The sequence below is a fragment of the Myxocyprinus asiaticus genome, chromosome 44, assembly GCF_019703515.2.
Source record: "Myxocyprinus asiaticus isolate MX2 ecotype Aquarium Trade chromosome 44, UBuf_Myxa_2, whole genome shotgun sequence".
Classification (NCBI taxonomy): Eukaryota; Metazoa; Chordata; class Actinopteri; order Cypriniformes; family Catostomidae; genus Myxocyprinus; species Myxocyprinus asiaticus.
In genome coordinates this window covers 13,952,037-13,974,572 of record NC_059387.1, presented here as the reverse complement: position 1 = coordinate 13,974,572, position 22,536 = coordinate 13,952,037, and the positions used below count along the sequence as shown (strand labels likewise).

Sequence of the window (22,536 nt, the reverse complement as noted above, 5' to 3'; positions counted from 1 at the left end):
AGAGGTTGAAATGATCATTATGATGTCAATAACATCCAATGCAAAACGTTGTAAGGACACCTGATTGTACATAAGAACATACTTTGCACTTAATGGTACAGTATGTTGAGAAAGCTGTAGAACAAAAACTTACCCTTCCCTGTGAGGGCAGGCAGGGCCTGGCCTTTAGGGGGTGGTGTAGGGGACAGATGTCCTAGCCTAGGCACAGCTCTGTTAACCTGCCTTAACCTCTCCATCTTAACATGCTCCATCCAACGTAAGGGCCGTCCTACACTTCGGCGAGCCTGGAAAGCTAGTGTTGCCGCCATGGCTGTTGCAGTGGATACTGTAGAGTCCATGATGGGGGCATCCTCCTCCTCTCCCTCTCCTTCCTCATCCTCTTCCTCCTCTTCATTTTCCTGGTCCTCAAGCACTGTCGCCTCCCCCGCAAGCACAATGCTGCTCATAGTAAGCTGGACTCCACGGCCGAAATGGGGGCCGCTGGGGGACTGGTTACTGCCGCATGAAGACTGACTGCCAGGGCTTGGCTGAGACGTCTGAGAGGGAAGGAGAAAACACATTTTGAATCTTGCATTCATCACAGAACTTAATATGTAATATTGATCATATCCTGCTTTCTTGGGACATTTTTTACAGGTGAAACATGTAATGAGGAATGTGAAATGCAATGTTGCACTAACTTAAACACCTTATTGAGAGAAGAATTAAAATTATTGTATTCTATCATGTAACAAGACATAATTGGATACATGATTAAAGTGACTGTGGCAACAACTATTTAATTGTATATCTTTCTCAAGTACTACTATACTAAATAAATCTTAGTGACTACATATAAACAATCTTTGAACCACTTTCATCTTTGCTTCTGCCCCATACTTAAGCCAAAGTGAATCACAAAATTGTCAGAAACAGCTTCCTCCTTCCCCAGCAGTTGGCAAAGCCAGAACTAAATAACCAACAGCGGGAGTAGAGGTAAGCTTGTTTGCTCCATTTTCAAAAAACAGGGCACACGTACAATGGACCTTCTTGCATGGCTGTTTGGTCCTAATTAGGTTGTTTGCTGTGCTAAAATGGTTAATGCCTACTAAAGAATGTTGTTTGTAATGCTGTAATAAAGCTTGTATTTTTTCTGTGATTTCAATTAGCCATTTTCTCAACCCGAAGCTGAAGAATGAATCTGAACACACAATAAAACCACAAGTGCAGTCACATCTCACTGATTTAAAATCGAACAGAGGCTAATTTCAAATATCCATACAGTTACTTGTTGCTTTTTAGAGGTAGATTTAGCATGCAAGCTGAGATAATTCTAACGTTACCATATAATAATAGATTACAAGATTATTAAAACACAGTATGTACCATGCTACAGACAACAAAACATAACTAATAAAAGTGCATTGCATCCTGCACTACTAATAATAAAAGAGATGATATGATGCTATTGACCAATGACAGAAAGAAGAATGATGAGCCTACATTCATTCAGATGGCCCAGACTTGCAAGGACAGAATGAGCAACGAAAAGGAGAGAGAGTATACCAACGATGACATCACCGTTCTCACCTGATCACCCACTGTCCTTAGTAAGAGAGGACAAGTTGTGCGGATAATGGACAAAAAAAGAAATTCAGTTATTAAATAGATCATGCAGAGCAAGATGCATCTGGTTGTAAGCAAGTATTAGGGGCCATTCACACTGAAAGTGTCTGTCTGCACTGTTATTTACATTCTTTTTCTATGTAAACATGCACAAGAGGGAGGACTTTGACCGTTCTGTTGCATCTCGCTGATTTGTCAGTGTCTCGTTCAGGAGTGACATGGTTTTTAGACACCACGTCAGGTTAACTTTATAAAAAAATTATAATAATATAAAAAAAAAAAAACAATTAGCTTTTTTTTGTCTTCTTTTTTTTCGCAGAAGAATGCATTCAGTCTGAATGGCCCCACAGCTGAGCAGTTATGAAACCAGGAAGGATAAAATGGGAGTTAGGTCAAATCAGTTTGGAGTTAATATTAATAAGACAAAAGGCCATGAGAAAAGTAAGATTTTAAGTGGTTGCTAGCAAGCATTTATGTTAAACTTTGAGAAACCGTTTTTTATAGAGATTAAACTATAGCATGCACATATGATAGCTCTTATTAGCACACCAACATTAGATACACAAATTAAGGCTGAAATAAATTTACATTGATATTCTCCTGATGGGTTTTGAGAGATGTTTTAAAAATGGAATGAGGCTTACCATGGGCTTCTCTGTCTTGATTGACTTGACTTGTAGACATTCTTCTTGTTTTGAGGTAGAGTGGTTGTACTCCCTTTGGTCAGTAATAACTCCGAGGGGCAGTTGCCCTGGTGACCGGCCCTGTCCATTACCTCCAGGCTCTCGGGGCTGGGGTGGGGCTCGAGGGTATGTATCCCCACGTTGTTTCTTGGTGACATGGGCTTCAGGACCATGTACAGTTTTAACATGTTTCCGTAAAGAACTGGGGTCAGTGTATCGCTTAGTGCAACCAGGGATTTTACACACATAGGGTTTCTGAGAGAAATACAGTTAGAGAACATCAGCATGTAATGCTAATAAATGTCTTCTAGTTCTTTAATCTTTTTTTTTTTTTTTACTTGAAATGAAACAGGAGATGGCATTTCCAGCCCATTTTACATCCGCAATGTTACATATTTCAAAGTGAAACAGGATTTAGGGAAAATATGTACATGATTTTACAGTGTACATAGGATATTTTTCTACATAGCAAAAATGACTTGATTTTATTCATCTGGAATTGATTTAATCATGAAAAGTGGGCTTGGCATGGTCTGTATATGAAAGCTGGTTGGACCGGAGGGGTTAAAAAAACAGGGAGCAAGTAATCCCATACAGATCCAGATTACAAAGACAAACATTTTGTTTTCTTTTGAATAACATGCACCAATCAATTGTGCACGATAAGGCCATGAACATGTAATAAGAATGAAAATATGGTCAATTTTGATTTCATGTTGACTTCAATGACTATTTGTTCAAACCAGAAAGCAGTGGAAGCAATTTATCTGGCTTAATGCTTGATATACTGTATAACATTGGGCCAATTGTGTGCTTATGTGTGAGTGAATGTACCTCATTGGAGTGTGTGCGGTTCTGGTGTTTGGCTCGGTCTGACGCATTTGAAAAGGCTTTGTTGCAGCCTTCATGCTCACACACATAGGGCTTCTCTCCTGTGTGTGAGCGCAAGTGAGTCTTCAGGTTCTCCAGTCTGGAATAAGCCTTTGAACAGCCTTCAAACTGCGAAGAGATAAAAAGTCACACAAGTGTCACAGTTACATTGATTTGTTCAAGACAGGCCAAGTCTGTTGCAGCAGGTGGTTCCAACCCAAAGCCAGAACAATAGCTGGGAAAAAATAAATAAATAAAATCTCAATAGATGCAACAAAGCTGCACTTTTCACTTGGAAAAGTGGCAGAATGTATCAAATATAATTCTCACCGTGCATTTATGTGGCTTCTCTCCTGTGTGTCTGCGCATGTGCACCACCAGCATGTACTGGGCCTTAAAGGGTTTCTGCTCTCTTGAGCACTCCTCCCAGCGACACACAAACTCCTTCTTTTCTCCATGGATATGGTCATTATTTATGTGCTGTGAGAGGAAGATGATGACATACCATGTGACAGTCATCAAGTTATTTCTATGGTATGTTCTGCACTGAAACAAAATAATTTTCTTAATTCTTAATCTTGATTTACAGTAATATATATAAACATCCTTAAGACAAAATACATTTACTTGCCAATCATAATAACTTATTATTTTTAGTCCTGTCTTCAGAGACACCAAACAAAATTTAGTGAGATGTATGTTTAAAAATGGAAAAAAGAGAAAGAGAAAAAAATACCCCATTGGCAATTTTTTTCTTCTTCTTGTTTTAAGCAAAAACTTCACTAAATTGTATACGTAACATTTTACATAAATGCCAAGCAAAGAGTTGTTGACTGTTTAAAAGTATTGACATGTGTAAAAATATTGCCATGTGTAATTGTAACTATGTTATTGCTCATTATTCACAAGTAGGTTTGTGCATGATGTAATGGTCTATTTGTGCCTCTAGGGGTCTTCAGAATCACAAAATTGTTTCAGGCCTTAAGCGACCGCTCGCATGTCTTAGTTACTGAAAGCACATGCAGGGTCTGCTGTAGCAGAGTCAATAAATATCTGTGCAATATCTGAACTGAGAGTTTCAAACTCATAAAATTCGGGTTTAGACTATGTATGTCTCAGGTCCAAGTCTCTAGAGGTCAACAGCAGCAGTTTTTAAAGGAACTTAAAGTTGACTACAGAGCCATCTGTATCAACATAGAAATGCCTGTTTACTGTTTAACATCAATGGAAGCCATTCAGACATCTATATGAGCCTGTTCTTTCTTTCTTTCTTTCTTTCTTAACCCCTCCTTCCTTTCCTTACCACATTTTTCTCTCTCATGTGTCAATTTCCCCTTATCTTTCAATTTCCTTTTCATCTCTCTCTCTCCCTCCCTCTATGCTCAGTCTGCTGAGAGCGACCTGGGTTACCACATGGTTTGTGAGTCTCAGTGTCCGATTTAAATGGGATTTCAAATAAACCCCTGTCACCTCCCATCACTATAGGCCTATGGCTCTGCCATGACAAGTGCTGACAGTTGTGCTGCTGTAGCAACTTTCAATCTGAGGCATTTGGAGGGGTGGAGCAGGGGTGAGGGATGTGTGTGTGTGTGTATGTATGTGTGTGTGTGTGTCTGTGTGTCTGTGTGTCTGTGTGTGTGTTTTGGGCCACAGGGGAGTTTGGAGGTGAAAGATATCAAAAGTTTAGTGAAAGCATCTCTAATGCCAAGGCTGTCCAACTGCAACCCTTCACATTCATTCACCCGTCTTGTTGATACAGTCACCTCTAGCTTAACCAAACCCCAATATCAACATCAACTTTCTCTCTTACTTTCAATTGTCCCCTCTCTCTGTTTCAAGCCATCAAATCCCTGTTGTGTTTTTTCTATATTTTTCTCAACATGCTGCCTCTGACTTGGTCCTTCTCATTTTCTCTACATAACCCCTTTTTCTGTTTGTCTGGTTGACTCTCACTGTCTCTGTTGTGCACACACTTGCACAGCAAGAGAGTTACAAAAGGTTGAAGGTTTCAAAGGAAAACACACATACTTTCATGAAAGGCATTGAGCGGATGAGGTCAACATGTGGCATCCACACAAAGACAACAGTATGCGGCACTTATGAGTGCTTTTCCTGTCCTGAAGCCATTGGATTTCAAAGGGACAGACACAATATCCTGACTCAAGCAAGAAGGATTAATGCATTCCAAAGCAATGGTGCATCTCCAAGTGGGAATGTGCAAAAAAAAAAAAAAAATTCTAAATCAATTCAAAAACTGAAAAAGTTGGTGGGCTACCTGAATGACTAGTAAAATAATCAGTCTTAAGGAGGCTCTGAATAATAAGGCTGGGTTTAGGTTTCCCTGACCCCGATCAAACACGCAACTTATCCTGTCTACAACAGATGCGAGCGGTGCGACAAAAGCAAATCACTCCCATTATAAACAATAATGCTGTCTACACTGGATTCGTAAGTCCCGTCGCACCAACTGTATTAAAGTAATTTGAAAGCGAAGAGAGCTATATATAACTGACGAGTCGGCTGTCATCACTGCCGCTATCGCCATTGAGAAAGAGATCCTTATGGATTTAAAAAACCAAGACATAAACAGGAAAGGAGGGTTGATTTTTACTTCAAGCAAATTGGTAAGTGCTTTTTGCATTGTTATAGCAACATCAGGAGATTTCTACATGTAAATCAGGCTGGCCAGAGCATTCAGTGTCGGTTCAAGTATTGAAAAGTAACTGTGTACCCTTACAATTGTTTTTTTTTTTATTGCAAGCAACATTTAAATCGCAAATATTATTATATAGCTTTTTCCTGGTATTAGACCTCCTTGGTGGTGGCTTTCGTGCTTGGACTTGTTTTTAAAATGTCAATTTGTATTATTCGCTGACTGTGACTGTAATGTATGATATCCATAGGCACAGGGTGTCTTATTAATAGTGAAATGATGTCTTCTCAATGGCATGAATTGCACTGAAGGCCTAGACTTAAAATGCACGGGCGACCACTGGTAAATGGCCATTTTGAGCCACAAGGGCTGGTGCTACTCCTGCCAACAAGACAAATAAATGGTTTAGAAGGTTAGTTTCGACGGGTCCAGTGTAGACAGCCTCAAGGCATTTCTCAATTTTGAACCATTTTTTATTAAAACCCAATGTTCCTGGCATAAGTCGCTCAAAAAGACATCCATTAGCATTTTCATTGCTATAGTGTCAGTGCTTTGAAAGAGATTAATTTAAGGACAACTTTTCTGAGAGGGTTTTACAGACCCCTTTTTATTTGTGAATAGTTTTTTATTAAAAATAAAAGCCGTAGAGCATGACATCATGTCATTTATTGCAGGTTCGGAAGTCATTTTGTATACTCATAGCCTAGTGTGATCACGGCTTAAAGTACAGTGTGTCAGCTCAATAATTACCAACTAAAAATATAAAAACTAAAATAATAATAATAATAAAAACTAAAACAATTTGACCTTGCAAGTCAAAATGGTTGTTGGACAACTAGTCGACTACTACCCATCCCTATCTCCAAGTGGGAGCAAAAGAGATAGAAAGATCTTGGCGAGACAGGGAAAATATGTGAGAGAAAGAAAGACAAAAGCAGAGAGAAGGATGACGGGAGAGAGGAGCTTGAGAGAGAAAGACAAAAGAGAAAAAGAAAGCGAGTGAGTTGAATTCCCTCACATACAGAGTAGAAGATGGGACAGAGCAGAGTGACAGTAGGAAGGCCAAGAAAAGGGAGAGTGAAACGGCATCTAAAAAAGAGTGAGAGGTGGCGGTAGAGACAGAGAGAGGAGCTCATCCTCTATTCTTCTTCATGACACAAAGGCAGCCTGCATCACAGCCATCCCTGTCACCTCGCCGCAGTTTCAGCCAAACTTTCACAGAGTTTGGGTGAGGAACATGCACATTTGTGTGTGCTAGTGAGAGTGTGTGCATGTGAACCCTCCACATTTGCACTTCCACTTCACTAGACGTCCAAGTTGGACTGTCATTCAAACCTTGCATCCTTTGAAACAAAGGCAGTCTGGGAAGACCTTCAATCACCAGACTGGGTTTGAATTTATGCCAATTGATCACCATAAGAATTCCAGATCTTAACTGAGAGTAACTGCCCATCAATATCAGCCAGAAACAACCTTTTTGATCTCCTGATGATTTTACATTAATAAAATCGAACACAATGCATTAATCAACATAGTTCTCTATTGTCTTCTTGGCTGGGAAGGTGAATTTCGAAAATGTCTTCAACTACACATAAAATTGTGATGCCTTTAGCCAACACTCCATTGCCATGTTCAGTACATAGATTTAATGTAATCAGTAAGGGGCTGTTCAGACCGAGAGCATTCTTGCGTACAAAAAAACTAGATAAAGCGCAGCGAAGAGAGCAGAACGCACGTGACTCGAGACACGTTTTAAAAAGTTTAAGTTCTTTTTAACTTGACACAGTGTCCAAAAAAACACGGTGCTCCTGCACAAGATGCTGAAAAAACAGCGAGACATGATGAAATGGTCAAAGATGTCAATCTAGCGCATGTTTACTTAGAAAACCAATTGAAAAACAGATGCAAAAACATGTTCAGTTTGAACGGCCCCTAATACTGCTTAAATCCCTGAAACAGACTTAAGATGAGTGCCACAAACTTACACATATGCAGGCTTGCAAATAATCTTCACATATTTTCACATTTTCTGCACTGATTCCGGAGGGAAATCTATGGTTTGCATGGAGCTGCATGCATTATCAAATTATCCAAAATTATTAATACACAAACATTCAAGGTGTGGAAAATGTGTAGAACTATGGGCGTTCCAATTCTGCAGAAGTCTATGAAGCTTTCGGCAGAATTCTGTGTAATAAACTTTACATTATAAAATGTGTTAAACGGAGTGCTACATTCTCATAGGTAGCTGAAATAATTGTTAAATCAGCCAAAATGCACCATTGAGAGATGCATTTGTACTGATATTGTGGATGTTGTTTTATGTTGATTGAATATTGCACTTGACACACAGATATATTTCTATTATTAAGTCACTCCTGCCCTAGTTTTATTTAATTTTGCTGCTGCACTAAATTTCTTGTCGTGTTGAGATAATAAGTGTTGCATGTTTATGTTAGCAGAGTCTACCTCAAGAATTTAAATGCCCAGTTCTTACCTTGTGTAATCTGTGCAAATGACATTAAAAATAACTTTGAAATCTAATAAACCAACATGCAAGGGAATGCGTCCAACCTTGTGAATGAAGGTGTTTAAATTCTGTGAAGTTTTCTGAAATCACCAATTCCATACAGTTCTATGGAAAGGTAAAATCTCTGAGTGCAGGCACTTGGATTAATGAATAAATGTCACCACTCAATGTAAAAACTCTTTTCATTCATTCATCCCTCATTTTATACCCAGCTCCAAGAGGGATTCCCTGTGGCATGTGATCCGTCTGCTGGGCCGGCCGTTCGATAATGTGGAGAAAGAGAGGCAGAGAGAGATTGCAAAACATCCCTGAATGCTGTTACACTGGCTTGTACAAATGAGCTTAATGCTGTCGTGCGTGATGCATGACCCGGCTTCACTGATAAAAGGATGGAAGAGGCAGAGAGGGAAGTGTTGGGGGGGGGGGTTTGATGTGACACTAATGCCCTAATGGCCTGATGTAATGGCAATGGTTATTGAGCGGATGATAGCGTTGTTGTAAGCGAACGGGGCTGCGGCCGGGGAAAATATACTAACAGGTGCTGATGCTACACGAGCGGCTCAGAGGAGAGATCTATTCATCTTCAGTATGCCACAGAACAGGGCAACAACACAGAACAGAGCAACTGCTGGGACTTCCAGACTCAAAGGAAGGAACAAGATGCTTACTTTTATTTGTTTGATGCATGCAAATACAAACACGCACATACACATACACAATGAGGCATGAATTCAGATATACAGTGGAGTGCCAAAGTCCACATTGAAAATCTGGGATTCAAAATGTAATATAGACCTAAAAATAAACTGAAGCACACAAGATTCTCTTTGGAATATTCTCAAATCATACCTGGATAATATGGATCGCAAACTTGTAGAATCCAGCTTGAGTGCATGCTGTCATTAATGCAAAATGGGGACATACCAAATAAAAAGAAATATGTACATTTTTAAATTCCACTTCTTATTAATTATTTGTAATGGAAAAAAATAAATAAATCAGACAATTAGAAAAATGCAAAATAGAAACATTTTCACCAGAGGTCTTTTGAACCCCACTGTATATTTCGTTGCAAAAAGCTAAACTAGACTATTTTCATGTCATGGCTTTTCATCATGGCGCACACATGCATAAGTGCCCTAATTTGCAGCTTCTTTATTGTCACTTCAATTCATCTATGTTGTCTTCTTATATGGCAATTTTTTTAGGCTGAGGCCTGCACCATTAAAATGCAGCCATGCATGAAAAGAGCCTGTTTACACGGCAATTTCACAAAGCTATGGGACCCACAACAGCGTTTAGCATTATCAAACATACACTAATAAATCATGCTCCCTTTTCTCATTTCAGTCACTGGTGTGCAATGAAAGAAGCGGGAAAAGCTGACAAGATACATAAAAAGATGGAGAGCAAGCAAGAGAGTGAGTATGAGAGAGTTACAATAGTAATGTGTGCGAGGGGGAGTAAATTGGCATGTGTAATTCAGCACAGCCTTTTCATCTCAGCATAAGATACTCCAGACAGATAAGGTGTCTAATCCTCTGCCTGATCAAAAAAATCTACATTTTGCAATTAAAGGGTCTTTGCCAGCAGCTAGAGTGGGGTCCGCCTTCCCACTCAGCCCTAGTTTATCTCCCCCGGCACAGAGAAAGAGTACAGAGCTTTTCTTACCATACACACACACACACACACACACACACACACACACACACACACTGACACAGACCACCCTACAGCGCCACCATCAGTCTCAACCACCATGTGTGTAGAGGGCCGGAGAGAGTAAGAGTTGGTTAGGATTAGGAATTGACTTGCCAGTTGACTGGTAACTTTTTTAGGTAACTGCAACAAAACGTGGTTTGAGTCGAATTGCAGAACGATAGTACTGACGTAAGTGACATGGACAATTCAAAGTTTATGAAGAATGCTTAAAGGTTTTTCCCAAAAAATTAAATAAAAATAAAAATCCCTGTGGTGGAACATACACTGGCGGCCAAAAGTTTGGAATAATGTACAGGTTTTGCTCTTATGGAAAGAAATTGGTACTTTTTTTCAAACTGTAATAGTAATTTTTCACATTATTAATGTCCTGACTATACATTGTGATCAGTTGAATGCTACGTTAGTGAATAAATGTTCAGAACTTCTCAAACGAAAGAGTTCTCATCAAAAAATCCTCCACATGCAGCAATGACAGCTTTGCAGATCCTTGGCATTCTAGCTGTCAGTTTGTCCAGATACTCAGGTGACATTTCACCCCATGCTTCCTGTAGCACTTGCCATAGATGTGGCTGTCTTGTTGGGCACTTCTCACACACCTTACAGTCTAGCTGATCCCACAAAAGCTCACTGGTATTAAGATCCCTAACACTCTTTTCCAATTATCTGTTGTCCAATGTCTGTGTTTCTTTGCCCACTCTAACCTTTTCTTTTTGTTTTTCTGTTTCAAAAGTGGCTTTTTCTTTGCAATTCTTCCATAAGGCCTGCACCCCTGAGTCTTCGCTTTACTATTGTACATGAAACTGGTGTTGAGCAGGTAGAATTCAATGAAGCTGTCAGCTGAGGACATGTGAGGTGTCTGTTTCTCAAACTAGAGACTCTGATGTACTCATCATCTTGTTTAGTTGTACATCTGGCCTTCCACATCTCTTTCTGTCCTTGTTAGAGCCAGTTGTCATTTGTCTTTGAAGACTGTAGTGTACACCTTTGGATGAAATCTTCAGTTTTTTGGCAATTTCAAGCATTGTATAGCCTTCATTCCTCAAAACAATGATTGACTTTTGCCATTTTTGACCTAATATTGACCTTAAGACATGCCAGTCTATTGCATACTGTGGCAATTCAAAAACAAACACAAAGACAATGTTAAGCTTCATTTAACGAACCAAATATCTTTCAGCAGTGTTTGATATAATGGCAAGTGATTTTCTAGTACCAAATTTGCAATTTAGCATGATTACTCAAGGATAAGGTGTTGGAGTGATGGCTGCTGGAAATGGGGCCTGTCTAGATTTGATCAAAAATGACTTTTTTCAAATATTGATGGTGCTGTTTTTTACATCAGTAATGTCCTGACTATACTTTGTGATCAGTTGAATGCCACTTTGGTGAATTAAAGGTCCAATTTCCTTCTGAAACAGTAAAATTTGTACATTATTCCAAACTTTGCCAGTGTATATGGAATATTGCTCACATTAAGCCACCAAAATGAAAATAAGGAACAAAATCACGATCTCTTCACATTTTTGTTACAGGTGTAGTTTGAGACAGAATATAAGGTAACACTTTACAATAAGGTTCCATTTGTTAGCATTAGTTTACTACATTAGTTAACATGAACTAACATTGAACAATAGTTTTACAGCATTTATTAATCTCAGTTAAAGCTGCACTCAGTAATTTTTCCACATTCTAAAAGTTTTACCCCTAAAGAAATTAATTGTAATTTTGAAACATATATATAAAATCATGAGCACTCACATGAAATGAGGACTCTGTTCATACCAGTAACTTGTAAAAGCTGTTTTATTCTACATGGGGCAGGGCTGGCCTCATGGGGGATGCCATTTTAGAATCACATGACCAGTGAATACTACTCGTTTAATCTCAGTAACTGTCTTGTTATTGGACACTTTCACTCTTGGATTAAATTAATCATGGCTGAATGTGAATAGTGAATTTCTACAATGACATCTGTAACTGAAAATTTGATTTTGAATGATGCTGCATCCACAACACTAGGTGTCACTGAAAGTCCAAGATGACAAACAAAATGTTACTGAGTGCACTTTTGAAGTTAACTTCAACAATACATTTTTAAAATTAAAATATGTTAACATTAGTTATTGCACTATGAACAATTGTTTTTTTAAATTATTAAATGACATTAAAAAAGATGAATAAATGCTGTAAAAAATATATTGTTAATTTCATGATACTTACTGCGTTTACTGATGTTAACGAATGCAGCCTTATTGTAAAGTGTTACCGAATATGATGCTAAGAACAACACAATGACCTCTGTTGTTTGTCACAAATATGCAAGGCATAGGGATAGGAATCGTAGGAATTTAATAACTCCGGTTCCTTAATGGTTAAATCAACAATTCTTTTAGTACTTTTGAGAAAAAACTATGTGGACATAAGAAATGCAATTCTTACTGAATTTACTAAGCAGCCTGTTTCCAAAATGTGAGGTCATTTCATATTTGAACGAAACAGATAATTGCAAATTGTGGGTTTACAAAGACTTTTTAGTCAAGATATTTTATTTTAATTTTTATAAAAAACTAAACTTATAATGTGTATATTTAACTACACATTGCCATATCAATAACCATCTAGTAAATACTGATGCAGTTCTCACAAGCCTTAAGTTTTCAAAATGAATGACTTGCGGTTCAGTACGTTTTTCATTTACTAAAAAGAACCAGCTGATAAGTATCTTTCGTTTGGTATGTTTTGTGGTGTAAATTCAAAAGAAGCGAGTCATTGGAGCCATTTGTTCGGAAATCGGACTCCAATGGTCGTGCTGTGTTTTGTGCAGTAAATTCAAAAGAAGAGGCTCATAGAAGTAATTCGTTTGGGAATCAGACTTCACTGGCTGCACTGTCGTCATTCGGTTCTGGTATTTTTAACAAATTGTACGCAGTTGTGAATATGAACCGGTTCTCTGTTCCTAAACCTCGCAAGGAAAAACCACTAAGTAATGCCTTTGTCATAGGGATGAAATATATATTTATAAAAAATATTGCAAAATGCACTTTTTATGGCCAGTAATAAATATTTATCGAGGATGTTACCAAATATTGAAGTTTGGGGGGACCTAATGTACAAGTTTAAGAACTGGTCATGGAAAAACTCATTTTAATCTTCTACTATTCTGAATATTGTGGTACTGTAGATAAGGTCCCCCACAATGTTTATGGTGGATATGGCCCTGATGTTTATGGCCAGTTGATTTACCCAAAATTGGCATGTTAAAAATGTTACTATTGGACCGTGGGTGGTGGCAATAGTTAGAATTTAAAACGTACACTGTAGAGATGACCACTTTGTTTCAATCACTCTTGCACATTTACATCTTTTCTTGGAAACTTTTTCTTTCTTCGTCTTTCTCAGTAAAACTGTCTTTCTAAGTCTTTTTATTTCATTCATCATTAAGCATCACAGTTTGCCAGCAAACCCACACACATCATCTAACATTAAAGAGTACATAAAGTACCCCTAATGAAACAGAGGTAAAAGACAAAGAGAAAGACAGAAAAAAAATAAAATGGGATAGAACCCAGGCACCTGTAGTGGGGGTATATGGGTCAGAGTGTTTGCAAAAAAAAAAAAAAAAAAAAAAGAAATCAAGTGAATAAGTCAAGAAAAAAGGCAAAATAAAAAAATAAATCAGTTCAAATTGACACCTGACTGGTTTATGCTGACTGTGTAGAGCAGATAAGTGTGCTAAGTTGCAGAGATTTGATGTTTATCTTATCGAAAGCGCTAAAGCCGTGCTGATAAATGAGCACAGCCATGAGTCACAGTGAGAGCATGTTTAACACAGCTCTTTCACACACACACACATGCAGCATAGAAAAACTACATTTTAACACACTGCACAATTACCAGACAGGCTTCTAAAATTAGACTGTGATATGTGGGAAAAAGCAAGATATAACATATCTTAACATATAAACAAAACTATTGGGCCACAGTGATATTTTAAAACTAAATTTAACCATTTGAAAACTGCTAGCACATTAAAGATATAGTCTGATAAATCTGAATATATTTCATTTAAAGAAACATTTGTTGTTTGCAAAGTAAACATGGAAAATTCAGTAAAGCTTATACGCGAATCAAAGACAGACCACAATTTTTTTTTTTCCTCCCTCCAAAAATCTTATGGAGGTTGTGGGATATGGGGGAGGGGTGGTACATTGCTTTGATGTATGGAAATCCAAGTCCCCTCCACCCCACAGTGATTCTTGTTGGACGAGATTCACTGTGGTCCACACACAGCACTCATCCTATTACTGAGGAAAGAGTGATAAGAATCCTCATCCCTCACTCAGCTGAATTAGAGGGGAGGGACTCTGTAGGCAAATATCTTTATTAGCATGTCTTCCATTTCAACGGCAACATCGAAAGCAGCAAAATAAATCAATAACCAAAAGAAGGCGATGGAAATGGAAAACAAAAACAGCTCTTTATGAGAAAGAGCAATGCAAATTTGATTTGAGGAATAAATCAGATGAGAAATAATGATTGATTTCTAAACATGAAAATCTTTGCTTTATTTGGCACTTTTGAAAGCATGTTAAATAGAATGAAACCGGTGAATAAAATGATAAAATAAAACTCATTTGAACTGCTTCAAAAAAGAGTTTTAATTGGGTTTTGACAAACTGATCTACGATTATTTTTAACAAAAATGTTCTACTCCTTGAATAATTATTATGCATTTTTATAATAATTTAGAACTTACATTTTTTATGAATTCTTGATTGAGAGACTACATAGAATATTTGTACTATTATAAATTCATTTGACATACCGCAAGACTAAAGTAAACTGCAAAAAAGAACTGGAAGGCGATTACACTGAAAAGAAATGGTAACCAGTTATACTACCTTAACTATACACTTGTATTTGCAACACTGTAACCGGTCCTGCTAAACCCACGCTGAGTGGGATTTGAACCAGGGTCTCCGGCATGGGAGGTGGGCGTGCTAACGAGGAGGCTAAAGGCTACAGCCTCTAGCATCAGTTGCCAGTGCGCCTCTTGAGGCCAGGAGAGTGAGGTTTACACACACTGCACAGCACGTACCAGCTGGCTACCTTTACACTCACCCCACTAAACCTCACTCCCAGCCAGGTCACGCAAACACTGTAACTGGTCCTGCTCAACCCACGCTGAGCGGGATTTGAACCAGGGTCTCTGGCATGGGAGGTAGGTGCGCTAAAGAGGAGACTAAAGGCTACAGCCTCTAGCGTCAGTTGCTAGTGCGCCTCTTGAGGCCAGGGGAGTGAGGTTTACACACTGCACAACATGTACCGGCTGGCTACCGTTACACTAATACTACTCTTACTACTTCTGCCATATCTGTCTATGGTAGAAATAGTAAGAGTAGTATAGCAGTATGCCATTCTGAACTCGGTCAATGTGTCTGTCTGCTGACAGGAAGTGTGGTTTAATGTCTGTACAGCTGTGTGTTGCCTGTAGAGCTGGAGATGCGCTTACTGCCCCCTGCTGTTTGAGACTAGTAAAAACAAAGTGGTACTTTAAGCTTGAATTGCTCCAATGGTAAGATAATTTCTTCAATGCATTCATTTTGTTTTACCTGTTATTTTATATATAATTAATCGCACTGAATTAACATGCTAAATCAACACCCCTAGTTATCTGTCAACAGCCGGATTACTAAATTCAAGAATTTTGTCGAAAACTTAAAATTACTGATCACACATACGGAAATATACACCTAGCCCTTATGGCTTAGAAAGACACAGACAAGAAGTTGTCAAGATCCTGAAGCTTTGAGCACAGGCCTTCAAATGTGGGAGGCAGGTCATTCCAAGCTGAGGCTTTCAATTATAGATAGGGGTTAGCATGGCCGCCATGGATTGCCATGTCAGACTAGGGATAGACAGCCGTGGAGAACTGGGAATCTTTCTATCAGATGTGTGCCTTTGGGGTTGGTGTGTGTGTATTTGTGTGCATGATAGGAGAAAAGAGTGGTTAAAAGAATGGCTGTGTGTGTGTTGGCCAGAGAGAAGTGTTGTATTTTCACAGGAAGTGAGCTTTCATGTCCTTTCAGTCTCAGCTTAAGCCTGGGAGTGGCTGTGACAAATGGGATGCCTAGAGCCAAGTATATTCTTTCAAAGAGTGTGTATGTGTGTGTGTTTTAACCTATTTGAGAGTTTGAACTTGATCATGAATGAAAATACAGAATGATTTTATACATGAAACATAGATGTGATGTGTCTACTCACATGTACGAGCTGCTCTTGAGTGTCGAACTCTCTGCAGCATCCCTCCCAGTGGCAATTGGTCTCATATACCACTTCTGGCTCCTGCTTGCCCTCCTCTTTGTCACCCTCCTCTTTTACCAGAGTCATTCCATCCGTTTGTTCCTGTCCAGACACAAACACCTGCTCTGTGAGGGCCCGTAACAGATGGAGATATTCTCCACACACATCTAGCTTAACTTTGGGATACATATTGAAAACTAGAATTTCATTAAGGGCCGTTCACAGCGATTAAATCTGGAGGCTACAGAGTTGGGAACTGAGAACCAGTTCTTATTCAGATCCATTTAGAAAAAATAAAATAAAATACTGTAACCAAAGGACTGTCATGAAAGGGTTTCTTGACACACACTGAACAGCAAGTCATACATTTTGTCATGTCACACTCGAAATTAACTGAGAACTGTTACTGTGTTGTATTGTATGTACTTAAGGCTTATTAGACTTATATCTGTGATATTATTGACTGGATATAACACTGGGTTAAGGATACATATTCAGAACTTCAAAACAGAGAGTTCTGTCAAAATACATATATATATATATATATATATATATATACATATATACACATACACACACATTCCTACTTGGCTAAAGTACCACGTGAGCTACATTATCTGCACTCCTATTAGTAGTTGCTGCATTGCTACTCATTTGCATAAAATGTAACACTGCTCAAATTATTGCATTGCTAACATTCACTGTCACTCATGTTGCCTCAGATCGGTGACTCTCATTGATAATGAATGCCGTCCGGTTGCTTTGCCACTGCAAATTGCTGTTGTATTCGTTTAAAAATGGGTGACTTTAATCATCACAGGCATTAGCCACAAATGTAACTGCTCTCTGCTGCACATCAACACCTACACAAATATTACGCTACTGTGCATTACTGCAGTTTGACATGGAGGAAATTATTCCATTCGGAGATAAAAGTCTTAGTGTGGGACTGTAAATGAGGGCTGTTCAATGGTGCAGACAAGACGGTGGATGATAAACGATGTTACTTTGAGTCCATGGCAGCTGGAAGAATCTTCACACCTTGTTTGTAACATGTACATAACACTAAACTTAATAAAAAAATATATTTGGCATTTGGAACACCTCCTGAGAAAACATTTCTCTGCATGACTTTACAGTGCAGTGTGGTGGGATTGTTATTTTTTTTATCAAGGAAAAAAAACAATCCATAATGCCCTAGAAAAAGCGTTTTGCTTGGTGGGTGCCACAAATTATGCAGAATTGGCAGTTCGTTTTGAGGTTTCAAAAAGTATTAACAGCTTTGGAAATGGAAACCAGGTTTTCTGAATTCTGAGGCTTGAAGTCAGCTGTCAGTTATATATCTGATTTGCCTCCATTTGGACCACAAAGCGTATTTTGCTAGGTGTATTTCACTGTCTTTTTAAAACAGAGAGTGAATGGACTAGTCAGAATGTTGTTTTGATAGGGCCATGGCAAAATAAATATGCTTCTCAACCTTTAAAAGAGAGGAAAAAATGCTTCCGATATCTTTTGTTGTTGATGTCAAAGGCCATGCATCCAATCAAACCACTGTATTTTAAGGCAAAACCAGTTATGAAAGAGCATTCAACAGTATGTATACATTCAGCAGTTGCCAGTCATCAGTTATATATCAAATTTTTCTTTTTTTTTTTCCATTCAGTTAAACATCTGATTAAAAGAAAAACAATTTCCTTCTGGAGCCGTGGACATCAATGGGGCTTATCTGAAGCAGAGCCACAACAGGCGACCAAATCAAACATGCTAATAAATAGCTTTACAGTATGTCACATAACTGGTCCCTGAGCTCTTGCTGTGTGTGCATGTGTGGGAACTGTTTCTCTGTGTGTGTTTATGTGTGCATTTGACAGTACATGTAAGCATGTATATGAAGGTGAGTACCTGCACACTAATGGCTCCAGGACTGGGGGGCTCTTCTTCTGGTTTGAGTTTGGAGCGTTTGTGGTGCATGGGGTCCCCTGTGCTGCTTACAGCCGACTCACTGGTGGGTTTACTCTGGAAAACAGATTTTAAACACACAAATGCATACAAATAAGTGAATTACTACACAAACAGTCCACTATATCGTCAAAATAAAAAATAAATACCGTAAATCGTAAGTAGGCCCAAAAAAAGGGTTTGCGGGAAAATCTGGACAATTCTGCGGAATGGATTTGTTTGATTTTTTTAAATACATTTCAAAAAGATTTCACAGATACTTACCTTTAACGATAAGTACTGTGGCTACTCTAATATATATATTATGGTACAGAATGAAAAACATACTCATGTGCCTTAGTATTAAGATTATAATACCATGATGATACTAGCATGGTACATCTAGGAAAAACCATGATATTACCATGATACATGTCCAAAAAACATGGTATTGTTATATGGAACATGTCCAAAAAAACATTGACATCTTCGTAAGTGTAATAATGTGTATGCATAAAGAGAAACAAAAAACAAATGGCACTGACATGTCCAAACACAGACATTATTACCATTTTATCAGCAATAACCCCCTCCATTCTCTCATTCACAGCTTTCCTCTCTTTCTCTCTCTTTCTCTCACTCTCTCTGCCAGGGGAAGTCCCTTGTGACTGGCCCGAGCCAGTAAAGAAAAAGCGCTCAGTGGGAGAGAAAAGCAACATTCCCTGGATGAGAGAGCACAATTCTTTGGCTCTGACGGAAGTCTCATCCTGCCAGACTCCTCTAGCGGAGTACAGCTTCTCCTGCTCTTAAAGCAAGTCAAAATGTTGTCATACTCAGAGCTGGAGACATGCACGAAAATTCTTATTGTTGTTATTGTGTCTCCCGTATTAACCTTGATGTGCTACAAGCTTAAGGATATCAACCCAAAACAAAGCCAGAAGAATAATGTTTTTTTATTTTATTTTGTATTGTAAATAGAGACCTTAGAGACTTTTTTAGAGTATAAGATCATCTTAACCAAAAATCTTAAAATAAGGCCTAGATTAAAGGGTTAGTTCAATTAAAATGTTTTGCCATTATCGACTTTCCCTCATATTGTGTGATTTTTTTTCTTCATTTTTTCAAAATGTTATTTAGCTAGAAAGTTATTAAAAGTAGCTAGTTATTTATGTCTAAGCTGTACTTTTCCATAGAATAAAAGTAAATAGAAACTTAGTTCATATGACTCGTACACTATAAGTCTTTTAAAGCCAAAAATGTATACATTTCTACCCAATATTAAGAACAGGGGTGGGTCAATATATGGTTTCTTTCGAGGAACTCGAGCTGCGTATGATTGCTATGAGACACTGTCCGAGTGTCATGTGGTCTGAAGCCCTTATACAATCATGCCAATTTATTGGCTGATAACGCTTAAGCGATGCCCTATAGGAAGCTACGTCATGGGCCCCATAAAGGCACTTGCTTTCGTGCCATCGATTCAGACTTTCAATTCTTCAGTGCACGAATCGTCTAAGCTAGTGTTTGTTTCTAGCGACTCACGTTAAAGCGAGGATTATTTTTCTCCCTTTTGAATGGCAAACATGTAAGGACGTCGTTGACACAGCGTGAATGTCAGAGCAATTTCAATGTGTTTTTTCCCAAACATTACAAGGGACCAACGAGGACAACAGCGCTTCGTCGAGGCTCGCAATTTCTCACCACGAGGCATTATCCCCACTTGTTCCAGTTCTACGGCCTCCAGATTTGGAGCTCTGTGTGCTGGAGCCATTTGGGATTTCGGCTTTGTGTCTGAGACGATAGGAGTGCAAACGGACACCGGAATCCTCCTCGTGTTTGTCGCCCTCCCCTGAGCGAATGCGTGAATCTCGTTGGACATGCTCTGAGGCCTAGCTCGGCAGCCATTTTCTGACAAACAATGCATGCGAAAGACCATTCGCGTCGTGAGCCATCGCCATTAAAAAACACTGTATGAGAGAATTTGTAAGGAAAGGAAACAAAATGGGCCCCTTTGTCCCTATTGTCTTTTGCTGTGTCGTTCTGGAAGAATGCACATGAATAAGGCAATGGAGGAGCAGCCTTGTCCTCTCTCTCTCTTTCTCCCCTCCCCGTTCGAAGCGCTGCTAGTGGTGGAGGGGATCATGCATGGACCGGTGAGCCCGCCCACAGAATGAGGGGGCTGGAATAAGAGAATATTCCCCAACTGAGTGATGGCGAACCAACACATGGAGTCCTTCGTCAGTGCCATTATTCTCTCGGGATTCTATCAGGAGATGCCAGGTATTTCAACTTGTTTATTTTTTCTTTCCCCGTTTCATGGATCACGCAGGTATTCTGGTGAGAAAAGAGACGTACACTGCTATCTCTGCTGATTTTTCGATGGCGGCATGGATGTCGCTTTTTGCAGCTGTTGGATCTACACATGATGGTTATGCAGTCCAACCAAGCGCATCGCGTTAAGGAATGCCTTTGAGTTCACCGGCTCCGTTTGGACTTTCCCTCGATTTCCCTCCCCCGTGGCTCGATCTGGGGAACGACTTGGTCAAGGCGATGCTTTTGTTTGCAAGGGTGATAGTCAATGGACTTTGTGCCTGCTTTTATGAATTGAGGTTAACAAATGATCCATCCCACAGGTATTGCGTCTCACAGACGAGCACTTGGGGTTCTTATTGGCGCCATTCAGAGGACCGTACTTCTGACCAGCCGAAGCCCGGTAAAGTATTTATTGATGAAGCTGAGTTTACTATCGATTCAAGTTCGCCGAAACGCTCAAATTTGTGTCTATCTCTCCCACTACCACTCCCCCCCCCCCATGAATAAGGTAAAAAAAAAGTACCACAAAAAAGTACTACACATTGTTCCTCCATTATATGCTGGGACTGTCTGTTTTGTGTCTAACCTATTTTTCAGTACACCAAATTAGCTCAGTTTCCCCCATAATTTGTGCTGGTGAACAAGCATTGAATATTTTCAGCTTGAATTTTGCCTCTGCCTTCATGACCAAGGGTCCCGGGGCACGTGTAATATAACTCAACGTACAATAAAAATAGGTCTACACACGAGCCTGACGGGCACCACATGTTGTCCCCCCATAAAGAATGCTGGGGCTGTTGTGGAGAACCAGTTTTCTCAAGTAAATATCTCAAAATTCCCCCCAATGTTCACACACTCTTCCCCATTCAAATTACCAGGGAAAAGGTTTATTCTGTCAGCATCCCTGCTATAAATGCATTTTAGGGTGCTCATCATTCAATACAATAAAGGCAGAAACATTATTAAATGCCATTCAACTAGCCACAGTAATAGAGGCGCAAAGACCCCCCTCCGCTGTAATGCTGGTTGTGGGGCAGTCGCCAAAAGTAAGCCAAGCGTACCATCTAGTGGTAACATGTCGCACTACAGGCGAGAGCCATGCATTAATTCATCTGTCTGCCTGTCTAGCGGTTGCAGGGCGTTTCAAACTGAGTACTTCGAACGTTAGAGCATGGTTATGTCATTCAATTCAGGCAGGCACCGGCAGTATTCAATCGGGTTGTTCCGACAGATGTCTCTGTTCGGTATGCCCCGTTTTTGATGTGGGAAATTCACTCTCTCTTAGAAAAAGGGGCAGTAGAGGAGAGTCCAGGGAGAATGCAGCTTTTCTAGATGTTATTTTCTGGTCCTGAAAAAAGACGGCGGCTTGCGTCCCATTCTGAATTTGAGATGTTTGAATTTCACCCTTATGAAATGTCAATTCAGAATGCTGACGCAGAAACAAATAATATCACAAGTACAGCCGGGGGACTGCTTTGTGACAATAAATTTGAAGGACACTTATTTCCATATCTAGATTGCACCAAAACAAAACAGGCAACAGCCTATGGAGTCTGGACGAGCCAGCAGCAATATTGGCACATAAACTGACTGGAGATGCTCACGGTGCTGCTGGCATTAAAGTTTTTCCTTTCGAAGATTCAGGACAGTCATGTCCTCATCTGGTCGGACAACAGGGCGGTGGTGTCCTATATCAATTGTCAGGGAGGGGTACACTCTCGTGCCATGCTAAGGCTGGCACGTCGCATTCTCCTGTGGGCACGGGAAAAAGTACTATCTCTACAAGCCGTGCATGTTCTGGGCTGGTTGAACTTGGGGGCAGATCTCCTGTCCAGACAGAGTCTGACGCCCAGAGAATGGACATTATATCCTCAGATTCTGGAACAAATCTGGAGGAGGTTCGGCAGAGCGGAAGTGGA

The 22,536-nt window shown here is 39.5% G+C and overlaps 1 protein-coding gene across 2 annotated transcripts in view; it reads right to left on the bottom strand.

Annotated features, from left to right (window-relative positions):
• Positions 1-22,536, bottom strand: part of LOC127434715 (transcriptional activator GLI3-like) — a 158,744-nt gene that overhangs the window by 6,160 nt on the left and 130,048 nt on the right. For both annotated transcript variants that reach the window (XM_051687628.1, XM_051687629.1), the window contains 6 exons: positions 18,269-18,382; positions 16,328-16,468; positions 3,489-3,638; positions 3,123-3,287; positions 2,250-2,543; positions 134-536 (listed from right to left, as the gene is read on the bottom strand). In XM_051687628.1, the coding sequence (XP_051543588.1) occupies positions 134-536; positions 2,250-2,543; positions 3,123-3,287; positions 3,489-3,638; positions 16,328-16,468; positions 18,269-18,382 (1,267 nt within the window). The remainder of the gene's footprint in view (positions 1-133; positions 537-2,249; positions 2,544-3,122; positions 3,288-3,488; positions 3,639-16,327; positions 16,469-18,268; positions 18,383-22,536) is intronic.